Raw genomic sequence first — 27,089 nt, forward strand, 5'->3', positions numbered from 1 at the left:
GCATAAACTCTGGAATAGATGTTGATTTGGGAAGTTGGTTTAACAATGCGAAAATCTGGGTTCCTGTATCTGAGATCGCTAAGATCCCTTCCCAAAAAGACAAGTTACTAAAGGCAATTCAGGGTCCTCAAGTCAACACTTCTCAGCAGAAGATTCGCGAGGTTGACTATCATGATGCTCCTATTTATCTGCAAAGCGTAGATGCTGATAACAAAGATCATCAACCCTTCTTTATCACCTTATTAGTCAACGGGTATAAATTGAATAACTGCATGTTGGATTCAGGCGCATCTGCTTGCGTTATGACTAAAAGGGTCATGGAACAGCTTAACTTAAGAGTTTCTAGACCCTACTATAATATATGTGCTATGGATTCTAAGAAAATCGAAGTACATGGTTTAATCAAGGATTTACAAGTTCACCTTTCAGTTTACCCGGACATCATGGTTGTTATGGATATCGTTGTCGTTGATGTACCTGATGCTTGGGGTATGCTGTTATCTAGAAAGTGGGCCTCTGATCTAGGAGGAAGCATTCAGATGAATTGGTCATATGCTATGATTCCTTCTCCTAGTGGTGATGGTTTTGTTAGGCTAAATAGAGAGCCCGAGAGGAAATTTCATGTTGAAAATCCTAAGAAGCCTCATAACGAAATAATTAGAGAACAATCTGACATCGGGAACTACTCTATCATGTCCAATTTCATAATTCCTCCCGATGATGAGATTAAAAATCTTAAAGATGAAGTCTGGTATATGTACTTCGATGGTGCGTTCTCTAGTCATGGTAAGGGTGCTGGAATAGTGCTTAAGTCTCCCCTTGGTCACATATTCAAGTTTGCCTATCGTTTAGAATTTGAAGCAACCAACAATGTCGCTGAGTACGAAGCTATATTGTTGGGTCTTGAATTGGCCAAAGCTTTGAGGATTAAATTGCTTAGCATCAAGGGGGATTCCGATCTGGTTATCATGCAACTTAAAAACAAATTCACATGTAGAAATCAGAGATTAAGAAACTATCGAAATGCTGTGTGGGATACTATGGAGCACTTCGATGCCCTTAACCTTGAAGCAATCCCTCGAGAACAAAATAGTTTGGCGGATGAACTTGCTGTAGCTGCCACGACTTTCCAGTTATCTGATGAGTTAATTAACGATAAAATCAAAATGGAAGTAATATTTAGACCATCTGTCCCAGATAACTCGGAGCATTGGCAAGTTTTTAACGACGAAAAGCAAGTCATTCGTTTTCTCAACAGTTTGGAGGAGTTTGAGGATTTCCGGATAGTTTCTGGCGAGGATGGTTCTTTAGATCATAGACATATCATAAATCCTACTCCCAGAAATGTGGTTGCCTTAGAGCAACATTTTGATCGGCATGATGCCACGAAGCTTAGAGAAGAAAACAAGATGAACTCAGGCGAGTACCTCGAAATCAACATTGGTACTTCCGAAAATCCGAAAATAGTTAAAATTGGTAAAGGTACTAGTTTGGAGGAAAGGAAAAAGTTAACCGATTTACTTCATGAATATAGAGATGTTTTAGCTTTTTCCTATGATGAATTAAAAGGCTATAGGGAAGATGTTATGGAGCATACTATTCCCTTAAAGGACGAAAATGCTAAACCCTTTCGGCAGAAACTTAGGCAAATTAATCCGAAATTAGCCCCCTTGGTCCAGAAAGAACTTGCAAAGATGCTTTCAGCAGGGATCATCGCTCAAACTAGGCATTCGACATGGTGTTCGAATTTGGTGATTGTTAGGAAAAAGAACGGTACAATAAGACTTTGTGTTGATTTTAGAAACCTTAATCTAGCATGCAAAAAGGATAATTACCCTTTGCCAAACATGGAAACTTTGTTGCAAAGGGTAACTGGGTCTGGAATGATGTCATTGCTAGATGGCTTTTCTGGGTACAATCAAGTTTGGGTTAAAAAGGAAGATCGACACAAGACCACATTCACAACACCATGGGGCACTTTTGAATACATTAGAATGCCATTTGGGTTGACAAACGCTGGGGCTACTTTCCAGAGGGCCATGGATTATGCCTTCAAAGGGTTGATCGGGAGAATTATCGAAATTTACCAAGACGATCTTACCGTTTTCTCTAAAGATGGTATCAGTCATATAGATCATCTTAGGAAAGTTTTCGATAGATGTAGAGAATATGGAATTTCTTTGAATCCGGCTAAATCTATTTTTGGGGTAACAGAAGGGAAATTACTCGGTCATATCATTTCTAAGGAAGGAATCAAGATCGATCCCGAACGAGTTGAAGCGATTCAAAAGATTCCTCTCCCGCATAATCTTAAATCCCTTCAGTCTTTCCTTGGAAAGATAAATTTTATTAGAAGATTCATCCCAAATTATGCAGAAATAGCTAAGCCCATTCAAAGTCTTCTGAAGAAAGATGCAAAATTTGTCTGGCAAGAAGAGGGCAAAAAGGCTTTCCAAGAAATCAAGTCCGCTATTGCAAAAGCTCCTGTCTTGGTTAGTCCTGACTACTCCAAGGATTTCATGATTTTTTCTTTCGCTTCTGAAGATACCATCGCCGGTGTTTTGCTTCAAAAGAATAAAGATGGTCACGAGCAGCCTATTGCTTTCATGAGTAGAGCACTTCAAAACTCTGAGTTGAAGTACAATACCATGGAAAAGCAGGCTTATGCCCTGGTCAAGTCTCTTAAGCATTTTAAAACTTATGTGGGTTATTCTAAGATCATTGCTTACGTCCCGCATTCTGCTGTTAAGGACATATTAACTCAAACTGATTGCTTAGGGACTCGTGCTAGGTGGGTTACTAAGATACAAGAGTATGATTTAGAAATTAGACCCACCAAGCTGATCAAAGGCCAAGGTTTAGCTCAAATGTTAACAGAAAGTAATGAAAAGACTCTTGGTTTGTTTTGCCTTGACGAGCTATCTTCGCCAGAGTTGAGAAGATTAGCAGAGCATGAATGGTATAAGGACATAGTCTACTATTTGACAAATCTTGCATGTCCTAACCATTTAGTCGCTCATAAGAGAAGGGCTCTTAGACTAAAAGCCACTAAGTACTGCCTTATGAAGGATGGCCTTGGATGGAGAAATCCTGAGGGCATAGTGCTTAGGTGTGTTGACGATGTTGAGTCCAAAAGATTAATCTCCGAATTTCATTCAGGATTTTGTGGTGGTCATTATGCCGCTAGAACTACCGCCCACAAAATCCTGAGAGCTGGCTATTATTGGCCTTCGATTTTTTCTGATGTGCACAAGTATGTTAGAACGTGTCAAGCTTGTCAACTGTTCACTGGGAAGCAGAAGCTTGTTGCCCTTCCTCTACAACCTGTTATCGTAGAGGCACCTTTTCATCATTGGGGTCTGGACTTCATAGGGAAGTTCCATGAAAATTCTAGCAATGGCTACTCATGGATTTTGATTGCTACCGATTATTTCACTAAATGGGTCGAAGCCATTCCTGCTAAGAATGCCACTGAAAAGGTGATTATGGATTTCATTGAGAATAACATCATTACTAGATTTGGTGTCCCCGCTAAGATCACTACGGACAATGCCAAGGCTTTTAGTTCTCCAGAGTTTACATCTTTTTGCTTCAAATATGGCATTGTTTTATCTCATTCGTCGAATTACTATCCTCAAGGTAATGGTTTGGCTGAATCAAGTAATAAAAATCTCATAACCATTATCAAGAAGATAGTAGGAGATAACAAGAGGTCTTGGGACAGCAAAATCAAGTATGCTTTGTGGGCAGAGAGAATTACTAAGAAGAAGTCTACTGGTAAATCTCCCTTTGAATTAGTTTATGGCTTGGATGTTACCTTACCTGTGCACCTAAAATTGCCAGCTTATCAGCTTCTCCAAAATTTTTCCACTAATAAAGATGTTGTTCAGAATAGGATAGATCAGATTGTGGAATTAGATGAGGCTCGTCGGATAGCTTTTGAGGCTATATGTAAAAATCAATCTAATATTAAGAAAAGCTTTGATAAATGCTCTCGATCTAGATCTTTGCAGGTTGGAGATGTGGTTTTACTCTGGGATCGCAAAAATGAAAAGCTAGGAAAACATAAGAAGTTTGATAGTTTGTGGCTGGGACCATACATCATTAGAGATATAGCTGGGCCAAACTCATTCTACTTGAGCAGATTGGATGGCGAACCACTTGATCTACCAGTGAACGGCCAAATGCTCAAGCTGTTCTTCAGAGATGATATCTGATGCCATGGGGCATCTTCTGTATTGTATTTCTATCCCTACTCCTTGTCTTTTCAGCATTTCATTTCTGTTTTTAGGATTAGATTTACTTTTCATGTTATTAGTTAGTTAATAAATGAAGAGCTTTTATCTTTCCTGTGCTTAATGTATATGATGATTTTGGACGGACGCTATTTATATTTTGTTGTGTGTTGCATGGATGCAGATTCTGGATTCTCACATTCCTACAAAGCAGCAACGTGTCCCCAAGTAGAGTCAGATGTTGACCACTACTGGTCAACTTCCCATGCGGTACACCCTCTTTTCTTGGCAGAGAGAGATAGCACCTGAACGACGTGTCCGTGACAGCCTACAGTCATCAGCAGCTTGATCATTTCAATTTGTAAACCCAGTCTGCATGTATGAATTGTAAATAATCTAAGCAGATCAGAGTCATGTATGTAAAATTGCCTAGGTGGACCTAACTTTCTATGATAATCTATGTCCCGGAAGGTTTTTCGTCTCACCGATCCATGGATCGGCAGAGTTTTCCTTCAAACCTGACCCCAAAGCCGGGATGGATTTTGTCATTAGAACTTTAGGAGAATCCTAGTGTGTTAATCTGCTAGATTATAGTTGTGTCGCAGAACTGGGTGATTTATGAGGGTTTGTATTAAGTGGGTTTGTCCTCTTGAAATGTAAATTGTAAAAAGTCATCATGAAATGTGTCTTGAGGGTTGAAAATGTTTTAAATCCCCTCGTGAGTCCTAAGTTCTAGGTCCTAGGTGATGTTTCCAAAGGCTTAGTTCGATGATCCATTTAAAAAATGAAATAAAATAATAAAATAAATAAAAATTAAGAAATTAAAAAAAGAAAATTTTAAAATAAAAAAAAAATTTTAAAATTTTAAAAATAAAATAAATAATAAAAAATTTTAAAAATTTAATAAAAAATAATAAAAAATTAAAAATTTAAAAATTTAAAAATTTAAAAAATAAAATAAATAAAAAAAATAATAAAAAATTTTAAAAATTTAAAAATTTAAAAAATAATAATAAAATAATAAATAATAAGAAATTTTAAAAATTTAAAAAATAATAATAAAAAATTTATTGAATAAATCGACGGATGAGATCAAGAGATGTCTTGATCTTCATCAACGGTCGAGATCATTTCTACGTGGATCATTCGAACTAGCTGTTGGGATCATTTCCTTTATATAGAGTCTTAGGTGGTCATTTCAGAGGGATTCGATCTGCGAGTCAATACTGAGAAAGCTCTCTTGTAAACTGATTTCTGGTTAATAAAAGAAGACTTTGGGGTCCATATCTTGCTGGTGTTACTCTCTTAAAATGCTGTGAGATTGTTTCATTTTCTGCATATGTTATTTTCAGCCGTTAATAATAGCTTTTCGTAGAGTATTGTGAGCACAAGTATCTTGTTCACTTGCTGGGGTTTGGGTGCTGTTAGGGTTTCTGAAGTAATGGCAGGTATCTCCATTAATTCCTGAGATCTAACAGCATTTTGCCCTCTTTATTGACAGTTGTTTTGAGCTGTGCAGAAAACATCATTGAAGGAAATTTTGTGGGCGTTCGGGGAAGTTCTTGGCTGAACCAGCCAGCTCCCACAAGCATTTTTTGCTGAGCCCAGTTGGACTTGATCCTGGGTCTATCATTCGTTTATTTGATTTGCATGAGATATTTTTCTGAAGTTTTTCGCAGTGAAAACCTAAGATTTCTGTTCTTTGAAATATTTTCATGTTTATTGCTGAATCTGGCTGTTAAGGGGCCAAATCTGTACATTAATCAGATGTTTCAGGGTTTCAAATTTTTGATCTAGGGTTTTAAATTTCTGTTTTGTACAAATTTAATTAGGGCTTTTGTTTTCTCTTGAAACTACAGGCAGCTCATCAGTCTAAAGCAGTGGCGCATGTGTAGGCAAGCATAAGAATTCAGGCTAGCAGCATCTGCAAGATCTAAATCATTTTCAAAGTTTTCGATTGCAACTGAGCATACGTGTTTCTCGGAGCCTGAAAATTGTCAAAGACAAGAACGAGATACATGCAAACAAGCCCATACACGCCGGTGCATTCCGAAATAAACCTCAAACTGTGTTTGCTCATTACCATCGACTGCACCAGAGTTTATCATTCTATTTACAAACGTGCATGAGAATCGAATCTAGCCGCCGACGCCCGACGGCGCCAGAGGAAGCGTGCTTTCAAAATTTCGTTCTACACGTTGAGACTGCTATTTATCTGCTGTTAGAATTCTGGTGGGATCGCAAGACGTTTCATGGCTTGAGCCCATCATCGCAGGTAAGATCGATTCATCGCTCAGGTAATTTTTTCAAAAACGATTTGCGTCTCTGTCCGCCGTCTTCATACGTCTGCAAACTGGTAACGTTCTTTTGGGTGCATGTATGCCGTCTCTCTCCATTCTCGGGCCAGGTAAATTCCTTTGTAAAGTCTGTGTGTTGTGTATTTTTTTTCTCGGCGTGATCCTGCCTGCAGTCTTGGGTCTATGCGTGAAGCCCCCTGCGTTTCTTGGGCTATCAGCGTAACTCTCCACGTCGCTGTCTGCCGTCCAAAATTGAAACTGCAAACTGCGTGAATCACCTTTTTATTAAGCCAGGTAATAAACGGACCAGGTAATGTTAGGTTTCGGATGGTTAGGTTTAGTATAGTTTCTTTTGTTTAATTCGGTCACCTTTTAGATTTTATTTTAATTTTAATTTTTATTTTGATATGTATTAAAAGTTTTACGTTCTTTAAGTTAGGGTTTGAGATCTTTTTTTTATTAGATTTTCATTTTAGTTTAGAATATAGTTTAGTTCATAATTAGATTTTATATATAAAGTTTCTTTTTTTTGAAAATATGAAAAAATAATAAAAAATAAAAAATAAAAAATAAAAAATTTCTTTTAGCTTTAGGCCTAGTTTTAATATAGTTAAGTTTTAGATTAAATTTAAATTTAGATTTTTTTTCAATTTTTAGGCTTCAAAAAAAAAATAAAAATTTTTGGAAAATTTTCTTCGTCAGATCCAGTTATTTCGGGAATTATCATCTTTCATGCTGAGATCTAAATTTTCAAGTCGAGATACGAATACGATGTCTGGTTAATGGTTTATGATTCGTGGTGGTTTAAAGCATTCATCTCTTTAAAATTCTCGGTTGCTAGATATCGTTTTGATCGTTCTATGAGCATTGTGATGATAGATGATTGTTGTTCATGGTCCATATTTTTTTTTATTTATCATTTAACAAGTAATCGTCTTCACTACAATCTCTTAAGGCACTGGTCTGCTAAATTAATCAAATCCATCGAGTGCTTTTTATATCGTATCTCGTGTCTCCCAACCAACTGGTCGACAGTTGGTCTCATCATCTCACAGGGACTACCCCCCTTAGCCGCGGGAGACAGGCTTAAACGGAGGGATCGGGGATCAGAGTGACAGCCCCCGGTCTGAGCGTTGTCGTGTCATTTCGCGCGACAACAGGAAGAAATGAGGTATGTATGCATATATATTTAAATTAAGTCATGTCATATGGTTGCAGATATCATGAATGAATGCTTTACCTCGAGAGCATGATCAAAAGAAAGGATCTCCTCCTATGGAGGAATGCAGAAAGGCATGGTTCACACATTGACTAGATGAAATCAACATAATATGTCCTCATATGAAATATGAGGTGGTTGACAAAATTGGAGGAACTATGATTGCAAGTTCCAGGAAGGAAATGTGTGAAGAAAGAAAGGAAGAGATCATGAAAATTCAACTATGAAGAAAGGAAATTAACATCCAAGGGCTTAAAGATTTGACTATGATATCTCCATGAGAAAGATATGAAGAACCTGATGAAGTCTGGAAAAGAAGGAGACCCTTGACATTGTATATCTTTTTGGAGATGTGTCAATATTTATGCAGGATATTGATGCAAACAAGAAATATGTCATGATGAAAGACCATCACATAGGTAATTGTAATTTAATGTTCATTTTTTTAAATTTTTGAACAATATCTGGATGGGCTAATGCAGGGTTGCCAAGGGAAGAACTATGGATGTCTTCTACAACTAATGCTCATATAGCAAGATGAAAGGTCCTTAAGGAAACATGACATGGAGAAGGCAACAAAGCATAAAGGAAGGCCAGATATGGACTGAAAGGATCACTTTCTGATGAATAGTAGGATTGACATGACTAACATGATTCATGAATGAAAGTGATGGATGGTCTATGCCCTACGAAGAAGTACCAAAAGAAGTAGGTGTCATATTAAAAGAATGTGAAAAATCCTAAAACGGAATCCTATTGCAACAACTAGAAATTATTCACCTAATTGTTATTTTAATCAGTGTTGATAATATTGGTATCGGGAAAATATCGGCGAGGGTCCAGAAAATATCTTATCGGCAATATCGACAAATATTGGCAAGCATAAAAAATGCATAATATATTCATTTTTTTCTTCAGATTTTTAAACATATAAAGCAATAACAACATGAAATAAACACATTGGCACATAAATATGAAGAAAACACTGATATATATGATGTCAAATAGAAATGATATATCAAAGGCGATACCAAATCCTGCTGATCCCTGATAATTGTCCATTCAAGGACTCAAATGTGGAGAACCAATACAGAATAACATCACATATATAAAAGTATCTCATCATCATGAGTTACATGTAGCATAAAAAATAAAACTAGCAGCTATCTATCTACTGCCCTCTCCCCCTTTTACGGGAAAACATGATGGGCTGTTTGCCAGGCCTGCCCCTAGTAGTAGAAGGCCCTGACCCTGCCTGTGCACCTAATGTCAAATAATGAGTGCTAGGTATGGAGCTATGCTCTCCTATATCTATTGCAGATGGTGTTGATGCTGATGCTCCCACAGTGTCCTCCTCCTCCTCCTGCTCCTCCTCTAAGTGTTGCTGCTCCTCTGACTCCGAGTCCGCCTCTTGCTGCCCCTGCTCTAATGGATCATCTGCCACTGGCTCTAACCATGAAGGTGACTCCTCCAATATGGGCTCCTCTGACTCCACCCTCCAAGGAGACAATACATCAATATTGTCTAAGGAAATGGCATCTAGATCCACTGGTGATTCTATTTGCCTCACTCGAAGTCGGATGTTGTAATGCACATACACCAAATCGTTGAGGTGTGCGAACTCCAACCTTTAAGAGTGTCAAAAAAAGTAATGAGTCTTGACTCTTGACTCTTGACACTTGAAGGTCATAAATTAAAAATTAAAAATTACAATAAGTGTAATTGCTCAACTGAAGGCTTGAGTTCAAAGTTATACCTGTTCTGCTTTTTGGCGTGTATTTTCTCAAATACACTCCAATTGCGCTCACACCCTGAAGAGCTACATGTTTGACTCAAGATTCGTATAGCCAATTTTTGCAAATTTGGTGCCCTTGCACCATAGCTTCGCCACCAAATATCTACAACAAAATAATGAAATAAAAAATTCAAAAACTTAAAAGTTAAAACATAATTAAATTTAAAATTCTAATTTCTAATGAGTGATGACTTGTCACTTACGTGGCATGAAGAGGGTCCTTTCCCTAATGGCATCATCAAAGCCAAATAGGCCAACACAATCCCGATAAGACTGTATCTCGCGATTGATTTTGCTACGAAGCTCAGGATCAGGTACCATCCTCTGAATACAGGAATGGAGCCCTTCCATCACCTCGCCATCAAAATCAAAGTTGCATTTGTATGAAAATGCGGGGTTGAGGAAGAGTGCTGCTGCATGAATGGGTCGATGAAGCATCCCTGTCCACTGACTATCGATCACATCCCATAACATCATCTGCCTATCAAGGCCAACAGAACCCTTGTCTGCATAATAGGAACGAATGGCCTCCTTGGCCCTATCCATGCCCTCATACAAATAAGGCATTGCAGGCTTCTCTCCATCCACCAATCTAAGAACCTTTACTATAGGTTCGCTAACTGCACATGCTTCTTCTACTCCACGCCAAAATGTCTCAGAGTACACCATTTTTGCAATGGCTTTCCCATCAGGTCTCCTGTTGTATCTACAATTACGCCAATCATCAGACATAAACATTTGCTTCAACTCGAACTGACATCGAAGCAAAGACTGAAGAGTAATAAAGGTTGTGGCAAAACGTGTGATGGCAGGATGCCGCAACTCCTTGTTTCTAGTGAACCTCCTCATAAGGCTAAGAACAAAAGCATGGTTATAAATAAACTTGGGGATGCTCCTTGCCATATCAACTGCCTCCTTGATGAAGGAGAGTTTCCCCATATCCTCAAGCAACAAATCAAGACAATGCGCTGCACATGGAGTCCAGAACAATGTGGGATGCCTCTCCATAAGCATTCTGTCGACAGACACATAATTAGCTGCATTGTCTGTTATGACTTGCACCACATTCTGCACACCAATCTCTCGAATGAACCCATCTAACAACTCACATATCGTTGCTGCATCTTTGATATGTTCTGATGCATCCAACGATTTAATAAACATGGTACCTTTAGGACAATGTACCAAGAAATTTAGAAGGGTCCTACCCTTCCTATCTGTCCAACCATCAGACATCACTATGCATCCAGTGACTTCCCATGTCTTTTTCAACTTCGCCAATCTAGAGTTGATGTCCTGTTTTTTTGTTTGAAGAATTGGCCCCCGCAACTCCTCATATGTGGCACTTTTGTACCCTGGGCCCACAACAACAATAGCATCACACATTGGCTGCCAAAATGGATTGGTTTTTGTGATGCTCAGAGGTAAGGCGCTCCAAAAAATACGCCTCCCCATGACTCTATCTGCTTCTTGCTTCTCCTTTTTTTTAACAAGCGATTTTATGCCAGGTTGTGCTCCAGCTCTTGTTCGTGGAACAAAAAATGATGACCTCGCACTCACACTAGCAGTAGCATGTGATGGTGTGCCAGTTGTGGAGCCCCTCCCACTAGGGCCACTGGGCCCACTACCCTCAACACCAAAATCAGGAGAAGATATCCCGAAAGATCTACCTGCACATTCAGCTTTGTTTCTTTCCGCCTCTTCCTTCTTTTTGTCCTTTTCTTCAATTGCCTCAAGAGCTTTATGTATAAGCTCTGGACTAGAAACTGTACAAGCCCCAACATCATGTCCACTGAGTCTAGCAAGATGGTATTTCAGTCGTGTAATCCCACTTGTCATCTTGGTCCCACACAATTTGCATGTAAGATATGCACGATTTGTCCCACCATCAGGGCTCCCATACTCCCAAAATGGGTCCAAGGCTTTTGACATATTTGTATTTTGTAGTGGGCTAACTCAAAAGGAAACCTAGAGCACCAAAAAAAAATTTGGAATTAGTAACTTAATGAGTAATACAAAATTACAAATAAGTTAATAACCACATCATTTTACAAAACAGTTTTAACTTTTTTTGCTACATTATTTGCAAATTTGCAATTTTGCAATGGGCATGAAAAATTTAAAAAAGAGCAGACTTAAAAGTTAAGAGGGTAGTGAGCTTGTATCATGCAATAATTGCCACTTTAACCAAAGATGCCAAGCAATGAAAGAGCCTAACAATGCAAAATTGCAAATGATATGCCAAGGAAATGAGGTGAATGCAAAATTGCAAATGATATGCCAAGGAAATGAGGAAATGAGGTGACTGTTAATTAATAATTAATTATTATACCACTGCTGTAGGTGCATTATTAGACCTCGGTATTCAACGGTTTCAACCTCCTAGAGGCTAGCAGTGACCTCTTTTGTATTTGTATTACCTTGACAGTGATATGAACCTGATGATGACTTGTCACTTGACAATGATACAGGCCTGATATAGATGTGACACATCACAGTGAGCTTGACTCTCCTGACAACAATGATCCTCTAGGCTCTAAGTAACTCGATGATGATGTATGGCCATAACAGTGGCATGGAGAGTTTCTTAAGTTAATAGTTCCAATCTGATGTGAAATAGAAATGGATTTTCAATCTGTTTTAGTGAGATGAAGATCAGCCATTTACTTCAATTATTATTCAAAATGCACTTCAACAAGAAGGTAAAAAAACTGTCATGTGAAGGAATTGTCTAACTGTTCTATTTTTTGGACCTATTTTGGTCATGATTTTACTGAAGGAATCTCTCTCCTACACAGTGCACACTATGGTGGTAAATTTAAAACCCTTGCATTTTGAAATGGAAAACAAAAACCAAGCAAACTGATTGTAGGGAAGAATGAGATGTCTCACTGTTCTTGGCACTTGCAGCTTAGAGAAATCTTCGTTCTTGGTGGCAAATTGGCAATAATGGCTATGGATTCGTTCAAACCCTCCTTGGCAGCAACCACATTCCTTCTCCAGTGCTCAGAAAAACAAAATGTCATCAAAAAAACCAAAAATCGAATTTTATAGGCCGCGCGGAAAGAATTCGCTGTCATCGGGCGATATTTTATGTCGTCGCGTGATATTTTCTGAAATATCGGCGATATATCGGAAATCGCGCGATATTTTCAAACCCATAAAATATCGCGATATTTGGTCGGCGATATATCGGCTCGCCGAAAATATCGCGATATTTCCGAATATCGCCGATATCTCGGCGATATTATCAACACTGATTTTAATTAACAATTTATTTACTGTTTCCTACAACAAATACTGAATAACTCACATTGCAACCTACACAAATAAAACTGCGGAAGAATAAACGCTTGAAGAAATGCTAGCACACACATAAATTTACACAGTTATTTTTGGACAAATGTCCTCAGGAAAACCCAACTTGGCAAAACCAGTGCAGCAGTGAGGGTTTTATTTATTATGCAACAGTGAAATCTGAGTACATCTATGGATGCCCAATTGGCAATCCAAACAACAAGAAAATCTGAGCAAAATACTGAAAAGAATTACCCTTCTCCCACAAGCAATAGCTGGCTTGACTTTCCCTATCAAAAACTCGACCTCATGGAGCACCGCGCTAGCCTTTATGCTACTTTGCATCGCTGGCTAGAAGGCTTCCTTCGAACTGGGCCCTGATGAAGTCGTTCTGCTTGTGGATGCTGAGAAAATCGTCTCTCCATCTCTCTGGGACTCCTTCCTGGCCTCTGGAACTAAGAATAATTTTTTCTTCTCTCCAATTCAATCTGCCTGCTTGAAGCAACTGCATTGCTCCTCAGCGCTGTCTCTCCAGGATAATTCAACTCACTTCCTGCTTCCTCTTCGGATCTGGAAAATCTTTCCTTTGGATCACTGTCTTTGCCCCTCACTTACTACTTTGATCTCACTGGCTCTTTCTCTAACCACTGTTTGTTGCTACTAAGGAAATCAATCTGCTTGTGAAATTGAACCTCTCAAGTGTCTTCTCCAAGTGCCCATCGACTACTTCTTATAAACCTTTGTTGGGACTCTAACAGCCAAGATTAGATCTTAATCGATGGCTAGGATTAACTTGAAGTAGATCCGTGTAAGTTTCTAGAACATTCACACCTTGACTTAATTAATTATGATTAAAATTGGCTAATAATCTAATTAAGCCATCTCTAGGTGGAATTTCCAGAAACGATTTCAGGGTTTTGGAGATCTCCTGTATTCTAGCCTCTCCACAAAATTTCATGGCTAGAACACATCTGATGCTACAAGTAACACTCCCTCTTAGCGAGGAATGTGTGTTCTAGCGCTCTACTGCACATCTTGTGAAAGCACCTTGTCTCTGCATCATCTCCTGTCACATTGCTAATGTCTGGCATAGTTGCGCACCAACCACTATGCAACTTTGATATAAGCTGCATCTGTGTTGTTGCTGACTCTGCTGAATTGCTACCAACACTGAAACTCCCTCTCATTTGTTGTTGCTGCAACTGCAACATCTGCAACTGAAAAGCATCCTAAATACTGAATTAGTTGTGATCAATATGATGCATCTGTCTCCCGAGTCTTGACTATTGCTAGCTACTGCATTATCTATTGAAGACTCTGCGCTGCTGCTGACTGTGCGCTATGCCAACTGAACTGCGCTCCACAACATTTGACTGCTGCTAGTCTGCAACTGTCACTCGGCCTTTGACTGTATCTACTGCCACTAATCCATCCTTCTACTGAATATTGTGGGCTCCTGTAGCAAGGTATTGATCCAAGAGGTGGACTCCCCAAGGATCCTGCCTATCTATAGCGCTCTGGGGCTACAAAACCAAGTCACTCCACCTCACTCCTGGAGGTATCTCAACGAACATAGTGAAGTCTTCCTCTAGCCTGGAGGAAAGCCTAACGATCTTTGCTGATGTTGCCTGTTGGTCTTGCTTCTCTGCTGATGCTAACACTAGGTACTTTAGTGACCAAGCTCACCACATCTGAAGCACTTGACCTTCAACAGGTCCTTCTTCTCCTTTTGTTGCTACCCTTGTCTCTAACTGGGACCCTTAGATGCGAGGGCCACATTCTCCTCCTCCTTGACTTGCTTTTATCCGCTGCTGCTACCACTGATGGAGCTCTTTAGAAGAAATTGCCTCAATTCCTCCTACTGCAAGTCAACCCACATCTTGTCCCACTCTAGTAGCTTGTCTCTGCCTAATATGCTTTGGACAAAGGCCAGCGAGTCCTCAGAGACATTGTTGAGTGTCAATCTCACTAGCTCTGTAGGTTGAGGCGTTGCCCCAACAACTAACAATTGGTCCCAGACCTCCTGAATCCTGGTCAAGAAGGGATCTATGCCTTCCCCCTTCTGCATCCGGATGAGCCTCAACTTCTCCTCCTAAGTACATCTTCTGCTGCTCAGAAGTTCCCTTGTACAACGTGGAAACTGTATCCCACATCTCTTTGGCCGTTCCCTTGGCTACTATGTGTGATACAACATGATCCTGGACACCATGTAGGATCAATCTCTTTGCCCACGCCATCTCCTTTCTGTACTCCTTCAACTGATCTGCATCATGGGGAACTGCTACCATTGTATCAATATATGGCTTCAGGCCATATTCATCTAGAAGGAAGGACATGCTTGCCTTCCAGATGACATAGTTGGAAGCTCCATCCAACCTGTCTTGATCACCATGTCCAATAGTGGTCATCTCAACAAATGTCGAAAATCTCCTCTCCTTCTGCTCAGTCGTTACTAGGCTATTCACAATCCCTTCTAGAGTGAGAAACTTTGCTCACAACGACTGCTGATCTGCAAGGGAAATCGAACTTCTTGAGACTAGAAGTTCACTGAGGAAAATTTTCCCTTAGTGTGCGCTCTTCTTCCACTCGATGCTAGCTCTGCTCTAGCAAACTGCTGCAAAACTTCTGCGTCTAGCTAGAGATCTTCTCTGCAAAAATATTGGGATGCTCCCTATGCCTCTAGAATCCCTTGAACTGGAGAGATCCAATTTTTCTATCCCTCACTCTGAAAAATTGAATCTCCTCAAGAAACTCGGCCTCTCGGCAAAGTGACTACGTTTCCTCTGGGGTTTCGATCTGCTGCCCACAATAAACAATGAAAATCCTTATATCTTCTCTACTAAGCTCTCCAACTGATCAACTTCTGTCTGATACCATGTGAAAATTCCTAAAACAAAATCCTATTGCAAAAACTGGAAATTATTCACCTAATTGTTATTTTAATTAACAATTTATTTACTTTTTCCTATAAAAAAATACTGAATAACTCACACTGCAACCTACAAAAATAAAACTGCGGAAGAATAAACGTTGGAAAAACTGCTAGCACACACACAAAAATTTACACAGTTATTTTTGGACAAATGTCCTTGGAAAAACCCAACTTGGGAAAACTAGTGCAACAGCGAGGGTTTTATTTATTATGTAGTAGTGAATTCTGAGTACATCTATGGATGCCCAATTGGCAATCCAAGTATCAAGAAAATGTGAGCAAAATACTGAAGAGAATCACCCTTTTCCCACAAGAAATCTATGGCTTGACTTTCCCTATGAAAAACTCGGCCTCCTGGAGCACTGTGTCAGCCTCTACGCTGCTCTGCACAACTGGCTGGACAACTTGCTTTGAATTGGGCCATGATGAAATCGTTTTGCCTCTGGATGCTGAGAAAATTGTCTCTTTGGGACTCCTTCCTAGCCTCTGGAATTGAGAAAGATTTTTTCTTCTCTCCAAATTGATCTGCCTGCCTGAAGCATCTGCGCCGCTCCTCAGCATTGCCTCTCTGGGATAATTCGGCTCACTTGCTGTTGCCTCTCCGAATGTGGAAAATCTTTCCTTTGGATCATTGTTTATGCCCCTCACTCACTGCTTGATCTCACCGGCTCTTTCTTTGACAACTGACTGCTGCTACTCAGGAAATCGATCTGCTTGTGAAATCGAACCTCTCAAGTGTCTTCTCCAAGTGCCCATTGAATTCTTATAATCCTCTATTGGGACTCCAACGACCAAGATTAGATGTTAATCGATGGCTAGGATTAACTTGAAGTAGATCCGTGTGAGTTTCTAGAACATTCACACCTTGACTTAATTAATAATGATTAATTAGCCATATTCCCTAAGTTTAGACTTAGGAAATATTTAACAATCGACTAATAATCTAATTAAGCCATCTCAATGTGGAATTTCCAGAAATGATGTCTAGGTTTTGGAGATCTCCTGTATTCTAGCCTTTCCACAAAATTTCGTGGCTAGAACACATCCGATGCTACAAAAACTTAACAAAGAAGAAGTTCATGACATTGAAAGAGGAAACCCTACAAGCAACTGGTTGTCCTAGGATATCCACCTAGAGTGTTGCTGGAAGCAAGTCCCTGATGAAGAGGGAGCTTGGTCAAGTCCCTAGTTAAGAGGGAGCTTGGGTCCATTCCTTTTATAAGAATGGGTAAATTCCTTCAGTGGAATGGGTATGTCCTCCCTAAGTTGAGAGGGAGAAATAGACACATCATTCTTGTCTTCACTTGGGAACATAAAATGGAGGATTGGGTAAGAATCTGGCATATGATAGTCTTTGAGGATGTGTTAGGGCATCTAGGATAAGAGTAGTCGTAGAGGACCGATATTCTTTGAGGACTGGGAATTCAAGATAAGAATAGTCCTGGTGGAACATACTTTGAGAGAACCCAGGTAGGGTATGTTTCGAGAGAAACAATGATGAGGGTGTCTATACATCATTAGTCTTGCCAGCATTGAGCTCTAATCTTGTGGAGAGATAGAGCAGTTAGTCAAGGCCTTGCTATGTGACAATGCTGGATGATATGATGCTAAACAGATGGGTTACCAATCCAACTATTTTTATGATAATTCTTTAGATTGAGAATGCCCAAGTACCTTGTATGGATTATGAATATCTCCCTAGTAAAGAGGGAGTGTTGAAATATGTAACTAGGTTTGGTCTTCATAATGACATGTGCAATCATGATTTTATGTAATTAATGAAAAGAAGAAAAATAAAATTATTTTGTTATGATTGAGGCGTGGGTTTCATGCTCAACGAATTTTATTTTGTAGATCAAGGTCCCATGTTGAGCTCTTAGGTTTGGTCATTAAGTCATAAATTCTATTGAGTCAATGTCATGTATTGAAGACCCATTTTGGGCATGTTACATGTTGAAAGAAAAATTTGAGTCAATGTCTAGTCAAAAAACTCTCCAAGAACCAAGTCACAAAGTAAAAACTCATGTCAGCCTTGTCAAAGATCAAGTTGGCCTAGCAACAGATTGAAGTCAGCCTCAAATCATGGTTGAGGATGTCTATATATATTGAAGGACTCAACCTCATTCTAGGTAGATCGAGCACCATTGCAGAAGTTCGAGGAGACAAGAAAGAGCCTCATAATATAGCGAAGAAGGGAGACTCATAGCAGAAGCTAAAACTGAGTTTTGGGTCTGTCCTCTGGGTCTTCTATCTCTCATGTACAGACTACTGTTAGGGCACACTTCCAGCTATAGATCAAAGAAGTCACAGTTAGATTTAGGAGTTTTAAGGCTCAAGACGATTGGGATCACAATCCAAGTTGGTCTAGAAGAAGCCTCTATCCTAGGGAAGAGAAAACAAGGTCTGGTCCATTTTTTAGGTTACACACATAATCTAGGGTTTTCGTAGCAAGGTAACATTAGATCTTGAAGAAAGTTAAGTCAAGGGTCAAGAGATAAACATTATTCAGCCAAATATACTAGAGAATTGTGCAAGTACAACGAAGAAAGAAACCTCACGAATCTGCCCCATTGAGCACTCTTCTGTGACATATTGACTGTTACATGAAGTCGAAAAAGCTACAGATCTGTGATAGAAGATAAAAGGCCAAGGACAGAGGAATAAAAGTTTGACTTAAAGAAGAAGAAGAGTTGTTGTGACTTGGCTCTTGGAAAAGTTCTTGATCAAGGGTCTAGGTCTTGGAATTCGTCAATTGAAGATACTATAAGAAGAATTATTCGTCTAGGTTTTCCTCTCAAGTTGGAGAGGTTTTGGCCTTCGCTGATTGCATACATCTTGTGTCTCTTGCCTCATTATTGTCTTTCATTTTGATAGTTGTTTGATGAAGATAAATCTATAATAAGCAAAGCTAAAGAAGAACATAATAAAAAGAAATAAAAAGCATTCACAAGCACTTATCATTACTAGAGAAATCACCTATTCTCTCTGCCCTAGATTTCTCAACAATAAGGCTTTCTTCAGTCTGCATACATGAGTTTCCCTATCATGCTCTTCAAAGCCTTATGGTTGTTCCACAAATACCTCTTCCTTGAGGAAGCCATGCAAGAAAGCAACATTTCACGTCCATTTGGTGAAGAGTCCATCCTTGGCTAACAACTAAGGCAACAACGGATCAAATAGTAATATATCAAGCTATAGGTGCAAAAATATCATCATAATCTATTCCCTCTTTTTGAGAAAAACCTCTAGCTACAAATCTAGCCTTATATTTTTCAATACTACCATTTGCACCATGTTTAATCTTAAACAACCATTTGGAAGTGACAACAGATTTATGTTGAGGTTTAGGAACCACTTCCCATACATCATTCTGGATGATGGGCTCGTATCCTTCAGTCATGGCATCTCTCTAAACTTGTTATTTTGTAGCTTCTTCAAAGGTGCATGGCTTTGCCTGAATGATGTTGCTCATGGCAGCAAAATACCCTGAAACTGACTTGGCTTCTTACTTTCTTTGAACGTTCCTCTTGGGGCAGTATGTTGTTGAACATCTTACAAGGTATCTCGTAGCCATAGTGGTCTCTTTATGGTAGGAGGATCATGTGGTCGAGGATCTAGAGGATCCATGGAACCCATTGGATTATCAGTAGACTCATTCTTAGGTTCCAGTTCAGACTCAGATACAACCTCTTTTTCATTAACAACTTGTCTTTCAGCAATGAAAGGAGGAGGAAAGTCTTTTGCTTTTCAAAGAGTTACATCTTCATCAAATGTTATGTCTCTACTAAACTCTATAGTTCTTTGACCGGGTACATAAATTCTATAAGCTTTTGAATTATCATAATAACCAGCAAATGTAACTTTCTTACTTGAAGCTTCCAGTTTGTTCCTTTTCTCTTTTGTCACATGGACGTATACAGGATAGCAAAAGATTCTCAAATGACTCACCTCAAGCTTTTTACTAGTGAATAATTCTTCAGGGGTCGTATTGTTTAAGCTCTGATGACGAGTTATGTTTTGCGCATAAACAATAGTATTTGCAACTTCTCCCCACAGAAACTTTGGTAGCTTTTGATCATGCAACATGGCTCTGACTGCTTCCATAATGGTTATATTCTTCCTTTCAGCCACATTATTTTGTTGTGGATTGTACGACATAGTGGTTTCTTTCTTTATTTCAGTGTCTTTGCAAAAATCATTCGAGTTGAACTCTTCCCCATTATCAGATCTGAAAGCTTTGATCAAATTTCTAGTTTGATTTTCAATTAGAGCGTTGAAATCTTTGAACATGTGAAATGCTTCCCCTTTCTTTTAAAAAAAGAATATTCATGTCTTGTGAGAAAATCATCAACAAAAGTCATGAAATACAAGTAGCCACCAAGAGAAGTAACATGCATAGGTACACATAAATCAGAATGTATGAGCTAAAGTACTTGACTAGTTTTTATTCTGCTTGAAGGGAATGGTCCCTTTATATGCTTTCAACTTGCACATCCTGGACAAACTCCTTCATGATCCATTCTGATCTCAGGGATTCTAGAAACCATCTTCCTTACATGAGGTAAGGCTTTGTAGTGTAGGTGAGAAAATCTTTTGTGCCATAGCTCACACTAAAGATCGATATCATGGACTAATGCATGAATGGGTTTACCATTGACTTTGTAAAGCCCTTTACATCTTGATTCAAGAGTGAAGGCTTCTCTCATACTTGAGTTCAAAGGCCAAATTAAAACTTTTCCATTAATAAAAGAAACTTTCATTCCTTTATCTTCTAGAGTAGATATGGATACAAGATTTTTTTTCAAACCAGGTACATATAAAACTTCTTGCAGAAAAATAGATTTTCTATCATCTAACTGAAATGAAACTGAACCATAACTTTTAACTTGGTGAGTAGAATTATCTCCAAGGATAACATTTAAATTAGTTCCCCTCTTAACTAGATCAGGGAGTGTTTCTTTGTAACCAGTAAAATGTTTGGAAGCACCACTATCAACTAACTAACTGTCAAATGAATCTGTAGAAGAACTGGAAATAGCAGAAACATAAAAATATTCTGATTGAATTTCTGCTGCATTATTTTTACACCTTGGATTTTTTGTTTTCTTAGGATGGCCTTTTCTTTGATTTTCAAAAGTGTCTTTTTTATAATCGTATTTGTTTTTGAATCTAGGTGCTCTTCTTCCTTTATAGTCACGAACAAAGTGACCATGATTTTGACAGTTAAAGCATCTAACTTTTGACATGTCTAGATTCCCTTTATTTGATTTGAAAACATATTTTTTTTATAACCTTTCTTGCTCGTGATAAGCTGAAAATGCAGTAGGTTCTCCTTCTTCATGATGTGAAATTCTCCCTTTGGAGATCATTCTGACCTTTTCTTGGATACACTTTCCTAGGAGCTTATAAAATGTGGGAATAATGTTGATATTGCTGATGGTGGTGTTAAAAGTCTCCCAAACAGGAAAAAGGTCTCCAAGTCCAATCAACACCATTTCTTTGTTGGGTACAACTTCACCAACTGTTGACAGTTGATTCTTGATTTTGGTCATTTTTAAGAAGTATGTTTGAACCGTCTCTCCTTTGTTCATCTTGTTGTCCTTCAGCGAATTCTTCAAGGCAAAATCTAGTTCAAGTTACTAATTGCAAACATGCCAATTATTTTGTCATATATTTCTTTAGATTTCTTCAAACCAAAAACATAAGTAATGGGATGGTTACTAAGAGAATCAAGGATAATTTTTCTAGTTTTGATTTCACCCTTTTTATGTTTGGATTTGACAACAACAATTGCATTATTTGGTGGATCAACTATTGTGTCTTCAACATACTCTAGAACTTTGTGTTCTTCAAGAGTGATATATACCCTTGCTTTCCATGGACCAAAGTTTGAAGCATCATTTAACTTCTCTTCTATCTTGAAGTAGGGCGAAGTCATCTTAATCAGAAAACTTTCACAACAATTGGGGTCTTTTCAGGTGATTTTTGATCTCTTTGGACTTGTTTTTACCAAGACTCTGATACCATGTTAAAATATGAAAGTTCTATGTAGAAATTTAAAAAGTCTTTGTAGAAACTTGAAAGTTCTACGCAACTGAATGTACTTGTAGAAAATTGAACGTACTTTGCAGAAAACTGAATGGAACTGAATGTACTTCGCAGAAAGCTGGATGTACTTTGCAGAAAACTGAATGTACTTTGCAGAACATTGAATGTTCTATGCTGCTACAATTACTTAGAATTCAGATTTCTTCTTCACAACTTTTCATATCAGCGATTGTAGATAGAACATAAACTTAAATATTATATGAAGACAACCTAACACAAAAATGAGACAATGAGAGTTAGGTCTGATGGCTAGGGCAAAACCCACCCGGGAAAAATCCAAATGATTCTTCTTATATTAGATTTCTTCAATTGTTCAGGAGAGTACACAGAGAGAGAGAGAATGGGAATGAATAAAGTCACTAATGTCTGATCAACTTGCAACTGAAGTGCTTTTGCTCTTTGCTTGAAGATCTCCTCATTTTCTTGATCAAAGCTTGTCCTTCACACTTGCTTCCACTCTTCCCTTGCTCTTACTCTTCGCTTGTTGTCACACTTCTCTTGCACACACTCAACATCTCCTTCACAATGAACATGCTACTTTCAAATCTCATTTGCTCTTGCTTAAATAGTTGAGAAATTAGAGGAGTTACAAAATGAATTCATGCCTTTAGCCAATAATAAGAGAATTGAATTCCATGAGGGAAGAGTTACTTTAGGAGATGTGTAACTGATCCCAAGAATAAAGGGAGAGGTACGCATGTCTTGAGGAGTTACAATTCAAATTAGGAATAGAGAGAGTTACATTTAGACACAAGAGAATATTTGGTGAGAGTTACAAATTGAATTGAATGGGGAGTTACCAGTGCATTTAATGAGGATGAGTTACATTTTTTCCATACATTGAATTAGTGAGGGAGAGTTACATTCTCGTAAGTGTGAAGTTACTATTTTATTCCAAGAGAGAGGTTCAACTTCAATTTTCCAAGTAAGAGATTTTCAATTTAATTTACTTATTTCATGAGAGAATTTGTTTTTATTAATGCATTAAAGGTGAATGACTTTAGAGCCTAGATGATATTATTATTATTATTAAGGATAAAAATATTAATTATTTACTTGTATAATCATGATTGATTTGATTTTAAAGTGGATTCCATATGTTGAGATCATCCTTGATCATTTAGACATGAATTTCTATTTTTGAAAAGTCATATTAGAATTATTAGAGATGAAATTTTATTATAGGAGGTTCAAACAAAACTGAAAGATATGATTTCTTCTAGGAGAAATTCATCCTTGAGCTGCCATATTTTTAACATAATGATCTAATCGATGACTAAGATCAGTTAGAAGCTTTTCAAGAAGTCTCTAGAGAAAAATTGACCATGTCTCAATTATTGCTAATTAATTAATCTATATCCCAAAGTAAAAACTTAGGAAAATAATTAAAAAGTTTAAACTGATTAATTAGTTTAATTAAGACATTTCCATTCAAAAAAAAAGTTTGGGCTTGGAGATATTTTCTGCTTTTGTGTTCATAGCCTCACTGACACCACCTGAGGCTAGAACACCTGTCCCAGCTACTTCAACCGACACAACAGGTGTGTACTGAGGGTCCAACTGTACAACTTGATCTTGCTTGGATGGATCACCATTTGCTGTGATTGAAATTATATTGTCAATACCAGGAGACAAGTTCTGATCTGCATTGGGAAATGTTTGTTCATGGTGTTCCCGTGGAGACTCTTGGCTTGGGTCTGACATTCATTTTTAGAAATACTGTTTCACTAGCGATTAAATCAAACTTGATTTTCAGCTTTGCTAGAGTGTTTTCCAGATTGCTCTTTTTCAGCATCCATTTCTTGAACAGATATGACTACTGTTGCAGCATACCTCCGGTATGAAGACTCAAACATATATGCGTGTATGGAGGCACAAACAGCTGCATACTATACAATCATTCAGTACAACTGCTCAAAACGAAATGAAGCAACCTCTTCAGTAACATCTACTAATGCTGATATTAAGATAAATTGATGGTGGAGAGGAGCCTGTACCTAAAAGACCATCCATCACATCTCTACTTATGTCCTCCAAACACACAGAATCATCATTACCAGTATTATAACATTCTAGTCCAGAGGAGATCTGAGTTGGGTACATGTTGAGGAATCAGAAATGCTTTCATTTTCAGATTCTGTAACATGCGTTCAACTATTTGTACGAACTAGTGGATAACACTGTTCATTACATATTACAACTCTCTGTTTATGAATATAATGCTTTATTTCATTTCATGGTTGACGTTATCTTTACAATTTGTTGATGACTAATGTTATTTGTTGAAACTTGAAGGTTGATGTTATGGTTGATCATTTGATGACAATGTTATAAGTTCGAACTACTAGATGAATGATGTTAGATTTGTATCAGATGATCGATGCTTTAGTGATCTTCATTAATCTAATAGTGAAATTTAATTTTTCATGTTTTCTGCAACTAATTTGGCACTCTGGTTTTTTTGGTGAAATATATATGCATCGAAATATATTAAAATGAATTTATATAAAAAATACTACTGGAATAGTCCACTCCTGGAAGCTTTTGAAAATTGGGGCCTCCAATTTCCAACTCCCACCTCTCTTTCATGAAACGTAAATTCCTTGATTTTTCTTTTGAAATTTTGAATATTAATGTGTTTTCTAATATGATGAGTTACTGCTGAGTTTTGCTGGGTGGTCAAGTTTTCTCTAGTTTATGTTTTTCTAAGTTGTTTCGGAGTCTGATTAATGTGGCTTGCCTTAAAATGCATGGCCATGGACAGTTACTACCAAGTATTACGACATATTAAGAAAGGTCCATACTTGTAATCATCACCATTGTGTTGGATGTTGGAAATTGTTCTATGTACTTGATGTACCTCCTGTTTTAGGAATGTTTTTATTTATTTATAGTCTCTTGTATACCATATTATCTTTTTCATGAGATATAATACTCGAACTGTGTTGATTTAACTGTTCAAAACAATCATGGAGGACAACCTTAGGAGTCCCACAAGAAAGTTCCTTGAGGAAAACTTGTATAGTCCTTGTAATATTTTGATAATTTAAATTAATTGATAATTTACCAATTACTGCTAGAAGAAATTCTTGAGTTACACAAGTTTGATCATTTAAGGTGCCGTTCACAGAGTACATTTCATACAGACTTCCAAGCTGAGGACTTGTGCCCTTTTGTTCACTGACTGTTTGTCTTAGTTTTCCTTCTATTATACTGGAATATTTTGGAGTCATGTTGGAAGTTTATTTTATTTATTCATTCTGAGATACTCTTCAAATGCCTCAAATTTTTAAGGACTCCAAAATTTAGCACATAAGTTTAGAACCTTTCCAAACACAAAAGTCTGGATAACAACAGCTCTGTGATAATTATGAGTCTCTGATTTCTGTCCAATGAATTCTCGCTGCTCGATTAACATGGACTAAGGAAGCATAAAAGATTTAGAGCTTTATTGTTTGATTCATAGCGATGACAAAGTTATATGCTCTAATGTGTTTTCTAGAAGCGAGAAGTGAGAAGCAAATGTCTTCTAAAATACATTATCAATATATCCAATAATTTTATTGTTTCCCTTTAATTATATTCAGATGTTTGGAGCTGAAGCAACAGATATCCTGGATTATGTGGAGTGCTATCCAAATGGGTATAGAAAAGGAGTCAAGATAGCAAAAGCATGTGAAGAAGCCAATATTCAAGGGTTCCCGACTTGGACAGTAAAGGGTCAGGTAAGGAGTGTTAATTATTTTCATTAGAATTCTCTTTCATATTGAATGTATTATTTTCAACGTAGAGTCTTTGTTCAAGTCTTCTGTATATAAATTCATTTGTTCTGGAAATGATATGATTCCCGAGTGATTTAAAAATATTTTCCAAAAGCAGGTTTTGAGTGGTGAACAAGTATTTGCAGAGCTTGCTCGTGCTTCTGGATTTGATCAGGAGAAATTTGATAGATGAAATGACAAGGCTTATATGTTAGTCGGAAGGATGATATGCAGTTTTCATCATTATGTAGCATCTTCTCTATACCTATGCCTTGACTATTGGAGAAAGAATTATGATATCCTGCCATGTAAATTATTACCAGAATGATCAAGTAGTTTTGAAGATTATTCTCCCCAAAATTGTATATTTTTATAGCAAACCATTCTTGTGAAATTTAAGAGAAATGGAGATTCTGATCTTATATTGCAAAAACTTTACTTAGCAGACTCATAGCATTTTCCCACTGTATGTCATAACAGAGTGCACATATTCGATACGTAAATCTGAAGGGTCTCATCATTCATCTATTCATTCTTCTCCACTTTTCCTTGGAAGATGGATTTTCTGGTATGTGGCACCCTATGTAGTGATTTCATCAGTTTGTTGGAGAATGAAGGGTTCAGATAGATCTGGTCAAACCAGAGCAATACAATATTTGAATATTGAATGATCATGCTTTGCAGTCTAAAGCTGGGAAAAATGAACTTTATTAAGAATGGAACAAAACTTTCAGTGATTTGTAAAGCTGGAATAGAATGCAAATGCTGTATCTAGGGCCATACTGATGCAAGCTCGTAGAGCTTATTTTGTAAATTTTTTCTGTTAAATCAATTTATTTATTTTATTTTATTATTTTTAAATTAGTAACAGAAAATGCTATACATAGTGTATCCCACCTAGAGTTCATTAGCTAGATATCACTGATCACAAGCTAAGTTGCCAGGGTTCTTGGCTGTAAGTGTTGGGATGCCATTATTAAGTTCCAGGTTCGTTATGGTGGGGGTATTTTATATATATTATTTTTTATTTTTTTGATAGATAGTTCCACATTATCCTGCCAACACAAGTGCCAGCATGGTGAATTATACTTTTTATGGTCTGCATGCTCCTATCTGCAAGTGTGATGGGGTTTATGAAGGAAGCTGTTGAGTCATTTAATTTATCATCATCTGAGTCCTTGTTACCCATCAAAATGGGTAACCCCATAGGAGAATTTTTTTATTTCCTATTTTGGATAGCCAGCCAGCCAACAGCTTTGCACATTTGCTTGATGATGATGATATGCCAGTTCCTCCATCATCTGCACCAGTCACCATCTGACATTCCTCTTGGATGAAGGTGGGCTGCCACTCAACAGGTACCTTGATCATTTTGCAATCAAGGTATTTTACGTAATGTTTTGGGAATTTAGTATGGATAAAGGGGTGATGTAGATGATTGACTG

The 27,089-nt window shown here is 37.8% G+C and overlaps 1 protein-coding gene across 1 annotated transcript in view; it reads left to right on the forward strand.

Moving 5' to 3' along the window:
• Positions 1 to 26,494, forward strand: part of LTO1 (NAD(P)H dehydrogenase (quinone)s) — a 207,115-nt gene extending 180,621 nt beyond the window's left edge. Inside the window, exons 6-7 of the mRNA XM_089432656.1 lie at positions 25,471 to 25,608; positions 25,763 to 26,494. Of these exons, the coding sequence (XP_089288782.1) occupies positions 25,471 to 25,608; positions 25,763 to 25,837 (213 nt within the window). The 3' untranslated portion in view covers positions 25,838 to 26,494. The remainder of the gene's footprint in view (positions 1 to 25,470; positions 25,609 to 25,762) is intronic.
• Positions 26,495 to 27,089: the final 595 nt, after the last annotated feature.

The sequence above is a fragment of the Pinus tabuliformis genome, chromosome 5_1 (assembly GCF_031772625.1).
Source record: "Pinus tabuliformis cultivar Carrire ecotype Pingquan chromosome 5_1, CPIR1, whole genome shotgun sequence".
NCBI classification, from domain to species: domain Eukaryota; kingdom Viridiplantae; phylum Streptophyta; class Pinopsida; order Pinales; family Pinaceae; genus Pinus; species Pinus tabuliformis.